The 19,263-nt window shown below is 50.0% G+C and overlaps 1 protein-coding gene across 4 annotated transcripts in view; it reads right to left on the bottom strand.

Annotated features, from left to right (window-relative positions):
* The window catches only part of REM2 (RRAD and GEM like GTPase 2), a 278,221-nt gene that overhangs the window by 18,116 nt on the left and 240,842 nt on the right, over positions 1 to 19,263 (bottom strand). For all 4 annotated transcript variants that reach the window (XM_078644878.1, XM_078644879.1, XM_078644880.1 and 1 more), the window contains exon 4: positions 18,844 to 19,051. In XM_078644878.1, coding sequence (XP_078501004.1) covers positions 18,844 to 19,051 — 208 coding nt within the window. The remainder of the gene's footprint in view (positions 1 to 18,843; positions 19,052 to 19,263) is intronic.

Genomic DNA, 19,263 nt, shown 5'->3' with positions numbered 1-19,263 from the left:
AGTATTTAAGGAAGGGATAAGAGATGCTATAGAACATTAGTTTACTGAGAATTTAGGATCAGTGCAAAGTATGGGCAGTGCATTCAAGGTGACTATCCGTGGGGCGTGTATAGGCCTGCATGCTGGCGTGCTCGAATCTCTTCGGGATTCCATGAAAAGGATAGAGAAAGACTCAATGGAATTGGAACATCAATACGAGGAGGCGCCAGAGAATGCCATCCTGGTTACAATCCGTGAAAAGGTGTCAGAGTATAATGAGTTGGTAGACCAGGAAGTAAGGCATCTGTCACGGTACTGTAAAGCTAGGTATTATGGGGAGGGGGGCAGACATGGGCACGGCATTGTATGGTGCAGGCAATCTCGGAGGGGGACACTTCCTATTCTGACACGGAGGGTATTCTCGGTCAATTTGTGAAGCATTATAAAGATATGTATGTAACCCGGCCCACAGCTAGCAAAGAGGAAATAGCAGTCTCTGGGAAATAGAGTGGTTATGGCGGGCGACCTTAATAGGAACTTCGAGCCGTTGGAAAATACGGAACATCCATTAGGGCAGGAGGAAGATTTCCAATGGGGTGTCCCAAACTTGAATCTTGTACCAGTTAAGCGGTGGACAAAAGATATATTGCTACTGAACGCGCTATGTTTGGAATATGGCTTGAGGGCCCTCAATGGAAGGACAAAGAGCGACCAGGGAGGCAATTGTACATTTGACAATGGTCATAGTAAAAGTAGAATAGACTATGTCATTTGTAGCCTTAATTTATGGTGTGGGGTAGATGATATGGAAATCAAGGGTAGATTAGAAAGTGATCATAATCCCCTTTGCGTCACCCATTCCTGGTGGAGGGTCATGCCTGACAAACCAGAGTCGCGTAGCGATGTTGTACCGGTTATGGCCAATGATACACGAAGAGTTAAATGGCCAAATGTATTGGCAAATGTGGCTTCCATGGACTACATAGTCTCGGAGGTGGATAAAGCAATTGCAGCCATGGAAATAATAAATCCCGTAACACCTGGTTCCTCTTCAATAACAGCTATACACGATACGTTTTTTTCTCTTATAAAACCACATTTTACTAGATTAAATAAGGTAAATAGAAAAGCCCCAGTTAAAATGGCGAGGTGGTTTAATAAACAGTGCAGGTCAACCAGATTGGAACTGGGTAGGGCACTTAAAAGCAGAGACAAGGGTTTGATTAGTATAGCTAGTAAACACTACAATGTTAGCATCCGCAAGGCCAAGAAAAAGTGGGATGAGGAATATTGGGAAGAGTTACTTAAAGCTTCTGGGTCAAGGGATTCTAGACGTTTTGGCAAATTATGAAGTGGGGCCGAGGTGGTACCCCCAATAATCCAGATAACAATGTAAATGCGGCATCATGGGTTGAGTATTTTAAACCCCAGTATGCAGAAAACAGGGATATTGTGGCCATAGAACCTATTCCAGTGGTATTTTGCAAGGGAAACCTGTTTTCAAATAAAGAAGCAGAATTGGTAATTTCAACCCTACAAGGGGGGAAAGCACCGGGCTTGGATGGGATTCCCTCAGATATTTTTAAGCACGACAAGGTGCGGTGGGCTAGGTATGTGACCTCACTGTGAAATGCTCGAGCTAAAGGGGCTGAAATCCCAGAGATATGGAAGGGGGCAATAATTATACCGATCCACAAGAAGGGTGATCGGTCACTCCCGGCCAACTATAGGCCGATAAGTTTGATTGCCACTATCCAAAAAGTGGTGGGGAAGATGGTGGTCAATAAACTTATGGACTGGGTAGACGAGAACAATGCCCTCTCCCCCTATCAGGCAGGCTTTAGGCGGGCAACCAGCACGGTTGATCAAATATTTCGATTTACCATGTTGCGGTGGGGGACTGTACTCCTTGGCGAGGGCAGCCTTTATGTCGCATTTGTAGATTTGAGGGCTGCCTTCGACCTGGTGCCAAGGAGTAAGCTTTGGGCAGTCCTGAAAAAGATAGGGGTCCCACTTGAGTTGCTCACTCTAATAATGCGTCTTCACGAAAGCAACTTCGCCAAAGTCCAGTGGGGGAGTAATGGCGAATCTACCGTTAATTTTCCTGTTGGACGGGGTGTACGGCAGGGATGTGCAATGGCACCCCTGCTCTTCTCCCTGTTCATCAATGGTATCGTGGATAGGATGTTGGATGCAAGTGTGGATGCACCTTCGCTAGCGGGCATCAGGGTTCCTATCCTGATGTTCGCTGACGATACCCTTATTGTATCCAAAACCCCTGCAGGACTCCAGCGCGCCCTGAATATATTTGATATGTTTTGCGGGGAACATGGTCTCGAAGTTAATGCTAGCAAAACAAAGCTGATGGTTTTTGGTCAAAGGCGCCGATCCCAACCAAGGGTATCTCTGAATAATATCGAGCTTGATGTAGTAAATGTTTTTACTTACTTAGGGGTAGAGATATCAAGCAAGCCAGGTTGGTCACGACATATTGAGAAGGCGGTACTGAGACACCAGCAGATTTCAGGGGCGCTCCGGGCAGAACAAGTGAAATCAAAAATTAGGCCTGTAAAACCAGTCCTCATGGTTTACGATGCTACAGCCCTGGGTGCAGCCCTGTATGGGGCAGAAGTATGGGGGTTTGAGAGGCTCCCCACCCTACAAATATCAGAGAATAGGTTTTTGAGGGGAATAACGAGTCTCCCCCAGAGTACACCATTAATACCACTTGGCTTGGATTTAGGGAGGAGATTGGTTAGTGACCGCGCCCGATTAAGGCCTATCCTTTATTGGAGACGACTGTGGACGACCCCAGAGATCCGACACTATGCTGATGGGTTTTTAGCCCTAGTTAAGTCAGACATATTCCACAAAATATCATGGTTGAAGACGCTCAGGGTTGTTCTTGCTGAGCTCGGTCTCTCTAACCTTTGGGAAAATCCGCTTGGGGAAGTATTCCCAAGTAAAAGCATCATTAAGGCCATATATTGGGATTATATAGAACATAAGCTCTGGAGGAGTACATATGCAGAAACAATGGGGGGTAGATTCATGGAAATTAAAACGAGACCTGTACTAGAACAGTATTGGGACAGTATAACTGTCCCGATAGATAGGAAGTTATTTTTTCAGTTAAGGTCAGGTTCTCTCCCATTGAGGTCATTGACGGGCAGGTGGAGGAGTACTAATAGCTCGTGTTGCCCGGTATGTGGTGCTCCAAATGAAAGCATTACTCACTTCTTATTTCTGTGTGAGGCCTATGCAAACCCAAGGAGAGTATGGCTAGCCCCAGTTTGTAGAAACCTTGGGGTATTAAGTGGTGTTGAGGGGTTGAGAATTATTTGTACCTCCACCGAAATGCCTATTGTGCTGGGAACAACAAAATACCTGGGGTGGGCATGGTCTATTAGGAGGAGGGCTCTATCTTCCAATATGTACTAATTTTATATTAATTTTAAAAATTCTTTTTGTCAAAGCTTGCACAATTGTTTAAAATGTATTTTATGTGTATGAAATATGAATTTTAATTGTAATGTATTTTAAAAATGTATGAATTTTAAAATGTATGCTTGTGCTTTTATGAGTGTATAACTCGAATAAAGCTTTTTCAATCAATCAATCGGAAATAGCACAATATTTAGACGACGTGGCTCTGGTCTGGTTGTCTACGGGTCAACAGGATTTTCTGATGCACTCATTACCAGCCGAGGAGATTAAAGATGCCATCTCTTCTCTACCTAATGGGAAAGCAGCTGGCACCGATGGACTCCCGCCTGAGTTCTATAAAGAGTACATGGACTGTTACCCCATTAAACGGCTATGTATGACGAAGCTTTCGACCAGCAGAGGCTTCCTGATTCTCTTAGGGAGGCATTGATAGTTGCTCTTTTAAAGCCAGGTAAGTCACCAGATTGATGCGAGTCATACGGGCCATTATCACTCATGAACACGGATGTAAAGATTCTGGCGAAAATCTTAGCTACCCGGCTGCGCCTGTTGTTGCCAGTAATGGTCCTTCCGGACCAGTCTGGCTTTATTCCCACTAGAAAAAAGGAAAGATCCCTTGGTGGACAAAAAAGCAAAGATTAGTCTGTGTGGCGTTTTTTGACGACGACACTACGGGCGTGAGTTGCAGGGAGACATTACATTTGAGAAGATAAATCACAGAGGGTATTTTAAGTGAAGAGACCAAAATTCGAATCACAAAGTGAAGGAAAACTAATCGCATGGTTCTTTCAGTTTGCCTATACAGAACACGTTTGAAGCTGGGCGAGTTACAGCCCGATATATAACTATCTCTGCACTGCTAAAACTCAAAGACAAAGGAAAGACTGTGCACACGTGGCCTTATAGCAGATGTCAACCGGATTTTATTGGTTTTAAACGCTGGTCATATCTTTCTATTCAAGAGAGTATAAGAAAAATCGCTCGAGGTGTCCATGCACTCAAGAAACCTGCGGGTTAAAAAACTGAAATATGCTGAAAAGTGAAACCCGTGAGAGGATGGAATAACATGGGATAAGGAACCAAGTGAAAGTGGCAACCAATCAGTGCCTTTTACAATAAGAGAGACATATATAAGTGTCTTGAAAAAGATGGAATATTATTGTTAACCATCGAAACGCATCGACGCTCCATTTTACATAATCGAGGGGAACAGCTCATCCTATATATATTACAAACTGAATATATCAAGGATTAGCCAGGAAATACTTTCAACCCTGATGTGTGACTTCATTACAAAAAAATAGTGTTGGTCTTTTGTCTCTCTGTGTTACTTTGTCTAGTAGTCTATATTTGGTGCGATTGAAGTATAGAAATATGTATTTTTTTGTTGTTTGCTAAAAGTACAGTGATTGGTTTTGAATTTCTGTACGGATGAGGTAATGTCCCATGTAGTGTCAAATGATTGTACATGTTTTTATTGATAATGAATTCTTAAAATTGATTGTTGTATGTAGGATGCTTATAAATTCTTTTTTTTAAACTAATAAAATATTATTATTCATTTACCTTGGAATAAACGTTTTAATTATGAACCTGTAAGTTCTAACACATGGGCTGCAATTTATGTGGTGACACAGACTAATTTTTGGCTTTTTTGTCCACCAAGGGATCTTTCCTTTTTACTGGTAAAAAGTACTCTAATCCCCTGGTCTGGTGAAAAGGGGTCTCTCTCGTCTATTTCATATTTATTTCCACTAGGTCAACAGTGCACAATTTGCATGCGCTGTTTGCGGTCATGCTCTTTTGACTCCCAAACTGCCAGCGGCTGCGGTTCTCCTAGACGCCGCGCAGGCGTTTGATTCTATTGCCTGGACTTATATGTTTACGGTGATGCATCGAATGGGTGAGACGTTTTTCTGCACTCTTTGGTCACGCCCTATGTTCCAGCCCGTTCCCTTCGTTCTGGCACCCTGCAGCTGGCCACCTCTTTTAAAATTAATAGAGCCCGCTGGGGTGGCCGCTCCTTTTCCCACTCGGCGGCCAGACTCTGGAACGCCCTTCCTTTCGCCATCCGAGGAAACAGCAACCTCCTGTCTTTTAGAATGGCCTTGAAAACGCATTTGTTTGCTAAATCCTGCTGATCTACCCTGAGCCTGCGCTAGCCATTTTTATCTTCAAGCGAAGATATGTTTGTTGGGAACCATCTCTAAAATTCTGTTGGGTGCTCGTAAATTGGTGGCAATGCTGGTGCAACTGGCCAAACGTAGGGTTGCCATTCATTGGGGTGGTAGATCGGCACCTAAACTGAAACAGTGGTTACATGATATTGCGTATTGTCGTGACCAGCTAACTTGTTCTGCAGAAGAATTACAAACTGCGTCTAGGCCACAGGATGTGTGGGGTCTGTTCTCTGCTTATATGATGAAACATTCTGAAGACGACGGACCAGCACTGGATGGACAAACTGCTATTGACGAAACGTTTTAACTCTCCGATTTCATGTTTTTACTTATGCCAATGTACTGATTCTTTTTTACCAACTGATGAAATGTGTGGGGTACAAGATGAGTTTACAATGAACGGCTGCACCTTTTGTTTCTTTTTGTTTGAAAACTCTTAAATAAATTTAAAAAAAAAAAAAAAAAAAAAAACTTTCTGAATATCCCCAAGATGTCTTTAGCAAACCAGACAGCTGCGATGTCTAGTAGACTCTGACCTACAAATGACCACATATGCCTGCTTGAGCTGAATATTGTTATAGATAAAGAATATACATACTAATAGCACCTGCTAATCTGCTAGAAGTAGTTGGGAAAATCCCATTTAAGCATTAGTTTTGCATAATGTGGAACGTGGTTTATTTTGTCACGGATGCATATGTATTTATCGATCTTGTAAACAATACGCTGCTGTTTCGCTGCATAAATGTCGGACAGGTCACAAAGCGCCTTAATGTCAACAGGAGGCCACCAGCATCCACAGTCGACAACAAACAAAAACACAAATTCAAGAGCAATTGGTAGCTCCATTTACTACAATGTAGCTTCTAAGTGCATCTGTGGAGTCATATCTAATAATTACTTGATGTTATTTATAGCGTGTTATGGTATGTTAAGCACATTTTTTAGGGCTTACTACCATTTGCATACTGTGTACTCTGTGCTTGTGTGTAAATTTATTATAGTCACACACTGTATGCATTACATAATTATATGTATGATGTGTGTAGTGATGCGAGACCACACCAATGAATGTGCGCTACCCAAATGACTAAGACCGCGTTATGTACACAATTTTGATGTTGTTGGTTTGGACTAATTTCTAGTGTTTTTCAAAATCTTTTATTTTTGAGTCATGAAGCCTAGCCAAAAGAGGCTGCAGGCACCCCGGACTGACACAGCCACACTATCGGGCACCAAAATGCCCCATCATTCTGAACTGTATTTAGGGACCACGCAGCAAAAGGCAGCGCCATGAATGCCATTGGCCTGCACAATATTCTTCATTCTGGACCCGAGGGAGCTGTCGCGGGGGTATTATAAGCAACAGGGGTATTACAAACAATGAGCTTGTAAAAAACAGGTCCTGAACCCCAGTCGGTGGGGGAGTTCTCAAGATGCATTAGTTATCTGGTCAATACTGGTATCCAGCTATTTGGTAAAAATACTCAAGGGTATACCACAGGCGTATCCTTTATTTGGGGGTACCTTAGGTATAATTAAAACAAATGTATTGGAAGTCTTAAGGTACCATGGCCCACCGTTCTTGGAAAGTCCTGACATGTTTCTGCCCGCTCAGTGTCAGTAAGCTGGTCAGGGGCATTCTTTAGGGCTGTCAAAGGATCCCTAGTACAAATCGAGTTAGTGTTCTTTGTCATCATATTAGGAAAAGAAAGGTTATTTCCTACCTCTCCATGTCTCAGCTTTTGTGACTATTTAGGGTTGCACTTTACTTCATGGTCTGGTCCTGTAGTTAAACATTTATCAAGTTAACAAGTCCACTTTAAATTCTAAATGTCACTCTATTCTATCTGTCTAAATATGGTTGGGCCATGGTACCCCTAGCCATCAAATAATTTTGTTTTAATCATGCCTAAGGTACCACCAAATAAGGATAACCCTGTGTTATACCTGGAGGTATTTTTAACCAAATAGCTGGATCCCATTATTGTCCAGATAACTACATTAGCAGGCGAATGAGACTGCACTCCCCTGATTCTTCATGGAGAGCTTGCACTCCCCTGATTCTTCATGGAGAGCTTGATGTCCAGGAGGATGCAGAGGTTGCGGTCGTGGTCTGTTGGGGTGAGGGAAGGGCAGAGTTTAGCAGGCCCCCATGCATCATTCCAGGGTGAGGTGTTCCCAAAGATGAGGACTTAAGTCTTGTCCGTTTTGAGCATGGGACAGTTTGTGTTCATCCAGTCGGCAACATTCATCATGCATCTGTGGAAGTTGGCTCTGGGGTGGAGTGGTCTTCGGACAGGGAAATAATGAGCTAGTTGTCGTTGGTGTAGGAGATGATGTGGAGTCTGTGTGATTAGACGGTGCTGGCCAGGTGGGTCATGTACATGTTGAAGAGGGTCGGGCTGAGGGATGATCCTTGGGGGATGCTGCAGATAATCTTCTCGGGTTCCAAGGTGAACAGTGGGAGAGTAAATCCCTGGGATCTTCTGGTGAAGTATGAGGTGATCCATTTTAGAACATCTTCCTGGATTCAGAAGGGGTGTTGTATGTTGATTAAGATGTGATGGGAGACTGTATCGAAGGAAGCTGACAGGTCCAGGAGGATGAGGGCTGCTGCTTCGTCGTGGTCCAGGAGGGCCCCGATATCATTGGTGGCTGTGATCAGGGGTGCCTCATTGCAGTGGTTGTCTTGGAATCCCGATTGAGTGGGATCCAGGAAGTTGTTGCTTTCTAGATGTTCAGGGAGTTGGTGGTTGATTGCCTTCAGGTGAACCTTTGCTAGAAAGGTAAGACTTGAGATGGGCCAGTAGTTCTCAAAATCTGCTGGGTCAGCGGACATCTTTTTCATGAGGGGCCTCACTTCAGCAGGTTTCCAGTCTTCAGGGAAGGAGCCTGCGGTGATGGAAGGGTTAACGGCTTTCTTGAGCTCATCGCTAATAGTCTCATTCCGGAGGTTGAAGGCGTGGTGGGGGCAGGGGTCTGTGGGTGCTCCCAAATGCATGGAGTTCATGATGGAGATTGTGGCTTGAGTCGTGAGAGAATCCCAGTGGGTAAGCAGGTGTTCGGGGTTTGGGTTCATGGGTGTTAGCAAGCAGATGCTGTCAGCGGCAAAGGGTAGGGGTTCGAAGTTTTCATAGATGTCGGAGATCTTGTTGTGGAAGAAATCCGCTAGGGTTTCACAGTTCTTTGGAGGATATGATTACGTTCCTTGGCAGCTGTGGGGTTTGAGAACTCTTTCATGATTGCAAAGAGCTCCTTGCTGCGGTTTTTGCTGGCTTCTATGTTGTCTGCTAGGGCATTATTCTTTGTATTATTCAGGAGGCGGTGCTACTGGATGAGTGCTGTCTTAAAGGTAATGTGGTCTCCAGTCTCTTTACTGGAGCAGACTTCCTGTCTAGTTGCTGGCAGTTTTGTTGTGAAGATTTCAGCTCCGTGGTAAAGCAACTGGTTCTTCTGGCAGATACTTTGGAATTGGCAGGGGCAACTGTGTCAGCACATGTGATCCACTGGGAGAAGTTCTTTGCAGCCTGATCAGGGTTGGATGATGTGCCTGTGACGTGGGAGTTGAGTCTTCTTCCACAGGTCTTCTGAATTTTTTGTTTACAGTTCCTGCATGTGGAGCTGGGGGTGTAAGGTTTCCTGTGTTGGTAGTTCCTGAGATGGTGCAGTGGATGCTTAACTAGTTGGTTCAGGTGAGCGGAGACGTGAAAATGGTGTTGAGCGTGTGCCCTGTGATGTGGGTAGCATCAGTGACAAGTTGCGTGATGCCGATGTTGCTCATGCTTTCCAGGAGATCAGCAGCGTTGGTGTCACTGGAGTCGTTGAGGTGGAAGTTAAAATCTCCTTGGAAAATGTAGTTCTCATAGTTTATGGTGATCGGGTGGTGAGGTTAGGGATGGCGTTGCAGAAGCTGGGGTGTGGTACTGGTGATCTGTAGACAAGGGTGCCTCTGATAGTGCTTTTTGACAGTTGAGATGCTCCATTATCTAGGTAGATTAGACTGAGGTAGTACAGTGGATGATGTCCACAGTATTTGTTGGTTCGGTCCTGATGTGTTATCTTGTAGCCTTCGGGGGTGGCATTGGCGATGTCATTCGTGGAGGCAGGGTTTAGGCAGGTCTCTGTGAGGAAGATGACGTCCATGGTGAGGGATGAGATTGTGTCTCAGTCCTCTGTGGCATGTTTGCCTAGTATTGAGTAGGATACACTGGAGTTGTACTGTGGCGGTCTCAGTTGGCAGGGTGGATTTGGTTGTGTTAGTAGTGTTTCCGGCATGGTTGGTTGCTCCGGTGTTGCAGAAGAGGCAGTGGCGACAGATGAAAGGTCCTACCGTTGATCATGGCAATGGGATGCAGCAGTTGTTGTTGCAGCATCCGGGGTCCAGAGCTCGGAGCTCTGTGGGTGATAGGATGGCCAGGGTTCCTGGTGCTGGGCGCAGTCCATTGGCACGCCTGCTGTGCACCATCTCTGCGACCTCCATTAAGAAGGTCCTGGGAGGGTCGCTGGTAGGAGGTGGGAGGTGTGGAGGGCCAGGTCAGGGCCTAGCACGTGGCTGCTGGGGTAGCACAGGACAGACCCACACGGACACTGTGGATACAGGGTAGCCGGAAGACCTCGAGCGGTCTTCCGCTTTCTTTATTTATACCCCGGTGCGAGCCCGCCCCAGGGTATGCCTGGATGCATGTGTAAGTGGAAACATTGTTTGGGAGAGCCCGGATGGCTCTCTACATCCCTCCTTCAATTTAGTCTGTTCTTTCAAGTCTCTCTTCACCTCAAGGAGACATCCAGGCGAAGTCTCTCAACTTCTGGCTGGGTCTTGGATTGGATCGCAGGCTGTACCGCTGACTTCGGGCAAATGGGGACACCGCAACCCCAGCCGGGGTCGCCTCTGCACTGGCACCACTCATGACCGTGCTCGGTCTGCTGGAATCAACTCCGGTGCCCTGAGTCGCCGTTCTAGGTGAAGGTTCCCCTTCTTGCATTGCCAGTGGTGACCCTGGGAATGGTGCCCCAAAGTCCAGACCACTCCTGTCTCCTGATCCTCCGTCGATTCTTGATCCGTCGTTTGTCTTCTCGTCTTCTTAAAGCAAGACACATTGCGGGTCACCACCTGCCCGTCTCGCCGGGCGGTGACCATGGTCCCTTGGACTCTGTCTACAATCCACACCTCTGGCTCGTAGGGTGTTCGAAATTTCCATCCCGGGTGTCGATCCCGAACCACCACGGTGTCTCCTACTTGCAGCGTCGGCTCTCGGGCGTGACGTGCCTCACTCGCCTTCTGATTCGTAGCTCTCCTCCTAGCTTGAATGGCCTCGTCATTTCTGTCTCCAGGTTCCCACGTGCTATCCGTCGGGATGCTGTCTCGGGGTGCTCTCTTGAATAGTACATGCGCGGGGGCACATTTGGTAGTGCTATGTGGCGTCTGCCGATAGGCCCCTAGGAACTGATCAAGGGCTGTTTCAGGATCCTCTCCGTTGTCTACTGCGATCCTCAGGGCTCGATTTAATGTCCTCATCAGTCTTTCGACCTCCCCATTCGCCTGGGGCCACAACGGGGTGACCTTCCGATGTTTGATCTGGAGGCTCTCTAGATAGTTCTAAAAATCTCTGCCCTGGAAGGGTGGCCCGTTGTCTGACTTGAATTCGTCCGGAAGTCCCATAGTGGCGAAGATGCGATTCAGGGCCTTCTTGACCTGGGGAAACACCGTTGAGGATATTACTTCCACCACCGGGCATTTGGAGAACGAATCGATTAGGTCCCGCAGCGCCGGTAGAGGCACACAGTGAGGGAAGCTGTCCCAGCTCCAGGAGGAGCCCAGCTTTACCCGCCTGAGTGACGCACGGGACTCCATTGCCCAGGAGCCCGTGCAGGACCATCCCAGCATAGAGGCACGCCCACCCGCCCACAAAACACCTCGCCGGACCCGCTGGCGCGGGTCCCGCAGCGCCGGTAGAGGCACACAGTGAGGGAAGCTGTCCCAGCTCCAGGAGGAGCCCCGCTTTACCCGCCTGAGTGACGCACGGGACTCCATTGCCCAGGAGCCCGTGCAGGACCATCCCAGCATAGAGGCACGCCCACCTGCCCACCGGCGCTCAAGACACCTTGCCGGACCCGCTGGCGTGGGTCCCGCAGCGCCGGTAGAGGCACACAGTGAGGGAAGCGGTCCCAGCTCCAGGAGGAGCCCCGCTTTACCCGCCTGAGTGACGCACGGGACTCCATTGCCCAGGAGCCCGTGCAGGACCATCCCAGCATAGAGGCACGCCCACCTGCCCACCGGCGCTCAAGACACCTTGCCGGACCCGCTGGCGTGGGTCCCGCAGCGCCGGTAGAGGCACACAGTGAGGGAAGCGGTCCCAGCTCCAGGAGGAGCCCCGCTTTACCCGCCTGAGTGACGCACGGGACTCCATTGCCCAGGAGCCCGTGCAGGACCATCCCAGCATAGAGGCACGCCCACCCGCCCACCGGCGCTCAAGACACCTTGCCGGACCCGCTGGCGCGGGTCCCGCAGCGCCGGTAGAGGCACACAGTGAGGGAAGCTGTCCCAGCTCCAGGAGGAGCCCCGCTTTACCCGCCTGAGTGACGCACGGGACTCCATTGCCCAGGAGCCCATGCAGGACCATCCCAGCATAGAGGCACGCCCACCGGCGCTCAAGACACCTCGCCGGACCCGCTGGCGCGGGTCCCGCAGCGCCGGTAGAGGCACACAGTGAGGGAAGCTGTCCCAGCTCCAGGAGGAGCCCCGCTTTACCCGCCTGAGTGACGCACGGGACTCCATTGCCCAGGAGCCCGTGCAGGACCATCCCAGCATAGAGGCACGCCCACCGGCGCTCAAGACACCTCGCCGGCTGACGCAGCGCGGAACGCAGCGCGGGACCAACGCCGGACGAAGCCCGGACAAAGGGCGGGCCCTCTACGGCCCTCAGAGGCCAGAGGAGGACGGGACGGGCCACCCCACTTGAATCTCTCCAAGGAGGAGGTATAGAGACGTTTTATTTTCTTACCTGTCTTGCACTGTACTGCCTATTGTCGCTTTTGGACTTTTGGAGTCTTAATTTCTATTAACCATGTCCATCTGGGAGGAGCTGAATGCCCTGTGTGGCACCAAGTATGCCCCGGACGTATCAACCCCCCCTATTATGGGTAGAGACGCTGACTACCCAAACGGCACTCCACGGGATGTACCTTTACCTTTTAATAAAGACCAATCTCAAGTCAATACACTGCCCCGGGGTCCAAATTGTAAAAGGAAGCACGAGGAGGAAAAAGACAATGAGAACCAATCTAACGTCCAAAAATCATGCACCAGCTCTACACCATCCCCCTCTAACCCAATCACTTCCATGGTGGATAAAGCTGTGTATAGAACAGACGACCCTTTATCACCCCTCCAATTGTCCTTACTGGCTCAGTTTGAGCAATTGTTAATATCAGCCATATCACCCCTGGTTACAAAAATTAACGATCTAGGGGACAGGCTGACCAGTATTGAAAACACACTCAAAAGGAACCCTCCACCAATCAACAAATCAGTTATACCTATTTGCTCCAATCCTCCCATCAACCATGAAAAGTCCATGTCCACTGTATGCAGGAACGTCCAAACTTTAGAACTACCTTTTACTATACCTATCCCAACTGGCCCTAATCTGACATTAAAATCTGCACCGGCCAGGACCACTTTAGAAAGAAGGCATCGCATCAATTTACCCCCCGAAGCTGCCCCATACGTGACTGTCCTCTCTGGGGTCCCTGCACTTAGCCAGGGCAAACTCGAAACACACCAGGACCTGTTAAATAAGGTCATTTTCTGGCTAAAGCACAACAGACCCTTGCCACCTGACCTGGATGGTGGAATCCTGAGCGTCAGGAGGGTGGGGTGGCTAGGTACGTTGCCCAAAGATATTTCAGGGGACTTGGTGTTAATCAAATTTAAGTATAGAAACACCGTCCCTTACCTACGATTTTGCAAGCCAAAAGAAGGAGATGGCCCCATTTGCATTCGGGACTTGTTTGATTTTTATCCGAGTTTCCATTGTCAAGACCAACGACAATGAACTATAATTCCTGGAGAAGGGGATTTTGTGTACCCTGTGCCATTAACCCTCAGCCTCTAATTAGCCTTGAATATGTATGAACATTGTTTAGCTGACTCGTCACACTGATTTAATCCTGTTTTAAGAGTTGATATTAACTTCATAATGAAATGTTGAGATATTTATTTATGTATTGTTGTTGCTTTTATGGTTTTTTTAAAACTAAAAATCGAATAAAGCTAATCTGACTGACTAACGTGTTCCGGCTGTCGGGGAAACTCCCAAAATCGATGCTGAGGTGTATCCATAGCGTCCGGGGAGCATCTTCAGTGAGTACTGGTGCGGGTGCTGGATTGATGCCAGTGATTCTGCAGGCGTGGCAGGAGCGCACCATCTCTTCGACTAGGCTGTCCATGGCGGGGAACCATACCTTGCTTCTCAGGCGGGCTTTCGTCTTGGCCATTCCCTGATGACCAAAGTGAGCCAGCGCTAGTATCCTCTGTTGAAGGTCCTCAGGTATTACGATCAGATGTCCTCTGAGGATGACTCCTTTGTCCCCCACACTTAGCTCGCTCCGGACTTGCCACAGCTGTTGGCCTGTATGCCTGATTTCTGGCCGCAGGCTTTGCGCTCTGTCCAGGAAGTGTGCCCAGCGGTTTCCTTCAAGAGCATGACGGACTCTGGACAGTGTCTCATCTTTTGCAGTCGCTTCCCCTATCTCCTTCAGCGTCATGGTTTCATGACATGCCGCTTGCGAGATCATGTGGACGAATTCCTCTGCATCCGTGCCATCTTCCTGTGGGGGATTTTGGCCGGTGACGTCGGGGTGTCGGGATAGGTAATCAGCTGGGTTGTGTAGTCCAGGTCGGAAGACAATCCTAAAGTTGTATCCTTGTAGCTGGACGGCCCAGCGCTCTATCCGTGGGGGTGCCAGCCTGGAGGACCCCGCGAACAGTGGCAACAGCGGCTTGTGGTCCGTCACAACGGTGAACTCTTGGCCACACATGTATAGGTGGAAGTGCTGACATGCCCATTTTATGGCCAGCACTTCTCTTTCGATCTGGGCATACCGAGTTTCTGTGTCAGACAATGCTTTGCTGGCGCATGCTACTGGTTTCCATGTCTCCAGTCCGTGTTCCTGCAGGAGTACTGCACCCAGGCCCACCGGGCAGGCATCCACTATCAGCTCTGTTTTGCGACGGGGTTGGAAATAGGCCATCACTGTTGTGTCTAGGAGATTTGCCTTGATGTCTTGAAAAGCTTTGTTCGCCGATACTGTCCATTCCCATTTGTGGTCCAGCCGCGAGAGGGCTCTTAGGGGCTCTGCGAGAACTGCTAGGTTTGGGATAAACCGGCCACAATAAGTGGCCATGCCCAGGAAGCTGTGCACCTCGGTGGGGTTCTGCGGAGTGCTGGCTGCTTTGATCGCTTCCGCCTTCTTGGGGTCAACTTTCAGTCCTTCCCTGGTGAAGGTGTACCCGAAGAAATCTATTGATTCCTGATAAAAGGAGGATTTTGATCGGTGTAGGGTCAGTCCACTGTCTACTAGCCTTTGGAGGGTTGCCCTCAGGTGTGCATGGTGTTCTTCAAGGGTTGCAGAGTATACTAGGATGTCATCGCTGAGGTTGATCACTCCGCTCAGCCCGGACAACACTTCGCGTATGGCGTTATAAAACACCTCTGCGGCGGATGATACGCCGAAGCTCAGTCGTCTGTAGCGACGTAGTCCTACATGGGTTGAGAAGGTAGTTATATACCGACACGCTGGTTCCAGTTCAGGTTGATGGTATCCAGAGTTGAGGTCCAGCTTCGAGAACTATTTGGCCCCATTTAGGTCGGCCACTATGTGGTCCATGGTGGGGGTGATGTGTCTCTCCCGTTTGACGGCCACGTTAGGCAACCTCATATCAACGCACAGCCTGATCGCCCCAGGTTGTTTTGGCTTGGGCGCTACTACCAACGGGGATACCCAGGGTGTCGGGCCCGACACCTTTTCTATCACTCCCAGGTCTTCTAATTTCTGGAGTTCTTCTTCCACCTGTGGTCTCAGATTGAATGGCACCCGTCTGTGTCGGAGGGCTACCGGCCGTACAAAGGTGTCTATGTGGAGCTTGAATTTTCTCCCTTTTAGCTTCCCAAGGCCTTGGAATAATGCTGGGAATTCCTTCAGCAGGATGTCTGCGTCTGCCTGGTGCACTTGGTTCGCAAAGAATACAAGCCCAAGGTCCTCTGCCGTGTGGCAGCTCAGCAGGGTGCCCTTTTTCCCTTCCGTGATGTGAAAACGTGTTTCTGTGGAGTATTCGCCATTTACAACGGTCGTCTGGATTACTCCTCTGAGCGGCAGCGGCTCGGTGCCACCGTATGTGTAGATCCTGGCGTTAGAAGGTGCAAGAGGGGGTTTGGGAGACATCTTGTCGTATTGGTCTGAGTCCATGACATTTACTGAGGCCCCTGTGTCGATGAGGGCTCTCATCTCCGTGCCTTCTATGGAGACTGAACACATGGGCGGCGGCCTCCTCTTGGTTGATGCCCTGCTGACGTAGGAGATGACATACACCTCGTCGTCTTCATACCGGAGTCGTCTCTCTTGGGCTTCACTATCTGGGGGAGATGATTCTTGGTTGAGCGACAGCTGCCGAACGCGGTGCGTCACGGTCCTGGGCCGCGGACCTGCTGGTCTGTACTTTCCTCCTCGGCACACTGCGGCAAAGTGATTTAGTCGGCCGCATTTCAAACACGTCTTTCCTTTTGCCCCACATGTCGCCGTCGTTGGGTGGTCTTCACCACAGTACCAGCATTGGCTCTCCCGGGAGGCAGTGGCTCGTGGGCGGACTGTCTGGGGTCTCCTCTGGATAGCGTTGACTTTCTCCTCCTTAAATCGGCGTTGCTCTGGTCATAGCCGGCGCCACCACCAGTGTTCGTAGAGCGACCTCCATTTCCTCTGCTCTTGCGTCCAAGAGTTCGTGTGACCTAGCCAGAATCAGTATCTCATCTAGCGATATTCCAGGTCGTCGGAGAATAAGCTTCCTCAATAGTTTTGAGCGACAGCCCACTATTAGGTGGTCTCGGATTTCCTCCCTCGGGTTGGTGAACGGGCAGGTTTTGGCCAGCCGGCGCAGAACATGTCCATTGATTCGGTCTGCCACGCTCTTTTGAATTTGAATTTTTCGAAGTCGTTGTTGAGTTGGGGATCAAAATGTGCGTCAAGTGCAGCGACGCGGCATCGTAGTCGTGTTCTGGTCCGGTGTTGGGGAGCGTCTCGAACAGGTCGTAGATCTCTAGACCTCCGTACAGGATGAGGAGCGACCTCTTGACTGTTCCATCAGTCTCCCGGGTGCCTTTGAAGTAAAGGTTTAGCCTTCCTACCCACGCCTTCCATCTCGGCGCCGCCGTTGCAGCGTCCGCCGCTTCGCTGAATGGGGGGCTGGCGCTGCGCCCGCGTGCATGTGGGTGTGTGATATTGGTGCGAAGGCCCAAGCCTGGTTCTGGCCCGGTGGCGGCGGTGCGACTACCACGGGTGGCGGGACGACCACTGCGGGTGGATTCTGTCCTGCCCGGGCTTGGCCTGCTCCAGGCGCAGCATTGGACATGTTTCCTGCTCTGTGCCTGTTGTCTGGTACTGGCTTGGGTGTCTGACGCGCCTCTCCCTCTTGCCGTGACCAGCTGACAGACTACGGCTTATGTGTATGGCCGAGAGGGGGCCAGCTGCTGCTTGTTTCCTTTTCTCCCCCACAACAATAGCACGGAAAAGCGCAGGGCGATTGTTCAGGTGGGGCTTAGGATTGCCCGTGTGGGCGCTTGGCGTTGCCAATGCTTCCTGTAGAGGACAGGGTTTGCTACGTCCATGTAGCCTGTTGGTTTTGCCAAGGCGTATTGTGTACCGGGCCCTTGGTGTTGCCAATGCTGGTTGGGGGTAGGGCGTACAATGTTCGTGTGGCCCGTCGGGCCTGCCGAGGCTTCTAGCGTGCAGCGGGCCTAGCACCCAGTGTTGCTCGACGCGGGTGTTCAAACCGGGCCTTCCTTGCCGGCCGCGGGGCTTTGCCGCTCTCCGCTTCTCCTCTCGCCCCTCCCCTTGGGGGTTGATGCGCGCAGCGGCGGCGCTCGCGGGGCTCCTCACAGTGGAGACCACCGCAGAGGGAGCACGCTGGGCGAGGCAGGCCGCTCGAGACCGCACAGGCGGGCGGATGGGGGAAAACGACTCACCCGTAACCCGCTGAGGGCCGGATGGCTGCGAGAGATGCTCCCGGCGAGCCCCGCCAGCCGAAGGCGCTCCCGACTGGGAGACGCGTGGGCGGGTCTCAAGCCGGAGCTCGGCGCTGGAGCTAAAGCGGGTGGGCTCTGCTGCTGACACCACGCGCTGCGGCACCGCAGGGTGTGTGCGGCCAGGCACGCGTGAGCTCAGACCGGCCTCGTCGCCAGTGTGGAGGGCCAGGTCAGAGCCTAGCGCGTGGCTGCTGGGGGAGCACAGGACAGACCCACATGGACACTGTGGATACAGGGTAGCCGGAAAGACCTCGAGCGGTCTTCCGCTTTCTTTATTTATACCCCGGTGCGAGCCCGCCCCGGGGTATGCCTGGATGCATGTGTAAGTGGAAACATTGTTTGGGAGAGCTTGGATGGCTCTCTACAGGAGTGTTGCTGGGAAGCAGTGGCCAGGGCGAGTGGGAGTAACAATGGCGGGAACGAGCAGGCTGCGGGGGAGCAAACAACCAGGCAATAATTAACCACTCCTATACATTGTGTTGCTCCACTTCCTCATCAATACACTGCCTGTCCCAAATGACCCATTCTGCAGCTCAGTATTACCAGTACCCCATTACACTTGCCTCTTTCGAGACTGGCTTACCCGAGATACAGATGTAAAAATGCTCGGTCCAAATGTCAGCATCAAAATGGTCGGTTAGCATACGAGAGAGTGGTTGTGCGAGTGGGTGCCAGAGAGTGAGTGGGATCATTTATATAGTGCACACCACAATAAAAAGTGTCTCTCCGTGCTGCCTGGCGTGTGCTTACAAAGGACACTTAAACAAGACTAGATGTTCAGAGGGAAAGGAACATTAAGTCTACGGGCCCGTCTCGTCGCAATAAGAATAGATACTCTGCAGAGTGAGGTCATACTAAGCCTCTCTCTGCCCGGAATAGGAAGGTTTCTTCATGACTGGTTTAGAAAATGTTTGCTATACTTTGTAAAGCCCACTCACCTTCACGTGAGACCTCCCGTGATCGCACAAGGTCACTCTTGTTGCCCACGAGGATGATGGGTAGGTCCTGGTTGGGCCGGCTGGTGCGCAGACGCAGTAGCAGTTCGGTGACTTTGTTGAAGCTTACACGGTCTGTGACAGAGAAAACAATGACGTATGCGTCTCCCATCTGCAGACAGTTCTCCTGCATCCACTGGCACGAATCCACCTGTGGGGTAAGAAGGAGAAAACCACACACGATGGGTTAGAAACAGTCTCTGTACATGCAGCCAATTAGTGAAATGTAGAAGAATCATTGTGGTCTCAACCTAGCCCCGTTCACAAGCAACACACCCACGACTGAAGTTTGCAAAAGGCCATGTATTGTCAGTCCACAGTATGGAGTCTGGAAAAACTACTTGAGTGACACTACCAGAAATA

The sequence above is a fragment of the Lissotriton helveticus genome, chromosome 5_1 (assembly GCF_964261635.1).
Source record: "Lissotriton helveticus chromosome 5_1, aLisHel1.1, whole genome shotgun sequence".
Taxonomy (NCBI): Eukaryota; Metazoa; Chordata; class Amphibia; order Caudata; family Salamandridae; genus Lissotriton; species Lissotriton helveticus.
Note: the sequence above shows the minus strand (reverse complement) of the source record. Positions and strands in the feature narration are given on the sequence as shown.